At 40.7% G+C, this 984-nt stretch overlaps 1 protein-coding gene across 1 annotated transcript in view; it reads left to right on the forward strand.

Moving 5' to 3' along the window:
• NR2F1 (nuclear receptor subfamily 2 group F member 1) overlaps window positions 1–984 on the forward strand; it is a 16,254-nt gene that overhangs the window by 5,845 nt on the left and 9,425 nt on the right. The window contains exon 2 of the mRNA XM_009288288.1: window positions 395–419. Within this exon, the coding sequence (XP_009286563.1) occupies window positions 395–419 (25 nt within the window). The remainder of the gene's footprint in view (window positions 1–394; window positions 420–984) is intronic.

Raw genomic sequence — 984 nt, forward strand, 5'->3', positions numbered from 1 at the left:
CCAAATTCAGGGCTCTGACCAGTCAGTCGCCTTTGATTATCAGTTGCCAGCAGCCCTTCTCTTGGCTCCTTGACACGAGCTCCATATAAGGCAGCGATCTCCATAGAAACGTGTCAGTTTCAATAGTAGTGTCAAAGTTCACTATATACAGACATTCGCGCAGATCCCCCTTTCGGAAACATTGCTCTGCTAGGCTTCCCGTTTAAACGCATTCATTTTTTGGGTCTCTCTCTCTCTCTCTCTCTCTCTCCCTCTCTCCCCCTCTCTCTCTCTCTCCCCTTTCTTGCATATTCTATTAGTTGTGTGCTTCCCCCCCCCCCCCCCCCCCCTCCTTCCTCCCCCTTCCTTTTCTTCTTTTTTCCACCCTTCCTCCTTGTGTCTTTCGCTTCATTCCTGCAGGAGAAGAGAAGAAGAGAGAGGTGAAACTTAAAAAAAAAAAAAAAAAAAAAAAGCTTTTTTAGAAAGAAAAAAGGGGAACAAGCAGAGAGAGAGAGACGGGGGAAAAAAAAAAGCCCGGAGAGAGAGAGAGAGAACGCGTTCACATCTTAATACCGTTATTATTGTGACCATTCTTGCCTATTTTTTTATTTTGGGGGAGGGCTTCGCTTCTGGCTGATGAGTTTTTACCCGAAATACTTTTTTTAGGCAAACAAACAAAAAAAAGAACCTTTTTGGGGGCGATTTCCACCGATTTTTTTTTTTTTTTTCCTCTTTTTTCCTCCGCAACCGGCATCGTGCGCTCTCACAGGAGAAGAAGAAGGAAGGGGCAAGAAAGAGGAAAAGAAGAGGATTTATTTACCCGACCTACTTTGGATCTCTCTTTTTCCTGCGCGTGTCATTATTATTCCCGTTCTCTATTTTTACACTTCGCCGTGAATTCGTCTCCTCTGCGAATTTAGTCACATTTTTTTTTTTTTTTTTTTTTTTTTTTTTTTTTTTTTTTTTTTTTTTTTTTTTTTTTTTTTTTTTTTTTTTTTTTTTTTT

The sequence above is a fragment of the Aptenodytes forsteri genome, unplaced genomic scaffold (assembly GCF_000699145.1).
Source record: "Aptenodytes forsteri isolate BGI_AS27 unplaced genomic scaffold, ASM69914v1 Scaffold41, whole genome shotgun sequence".
Lineage (NCBI taxonomy): Eukaryota > Metazoa > Chordata > Aves > Sphenisciformes > Spheniscidae > Aptenodytes > Aptenodytes forsteri.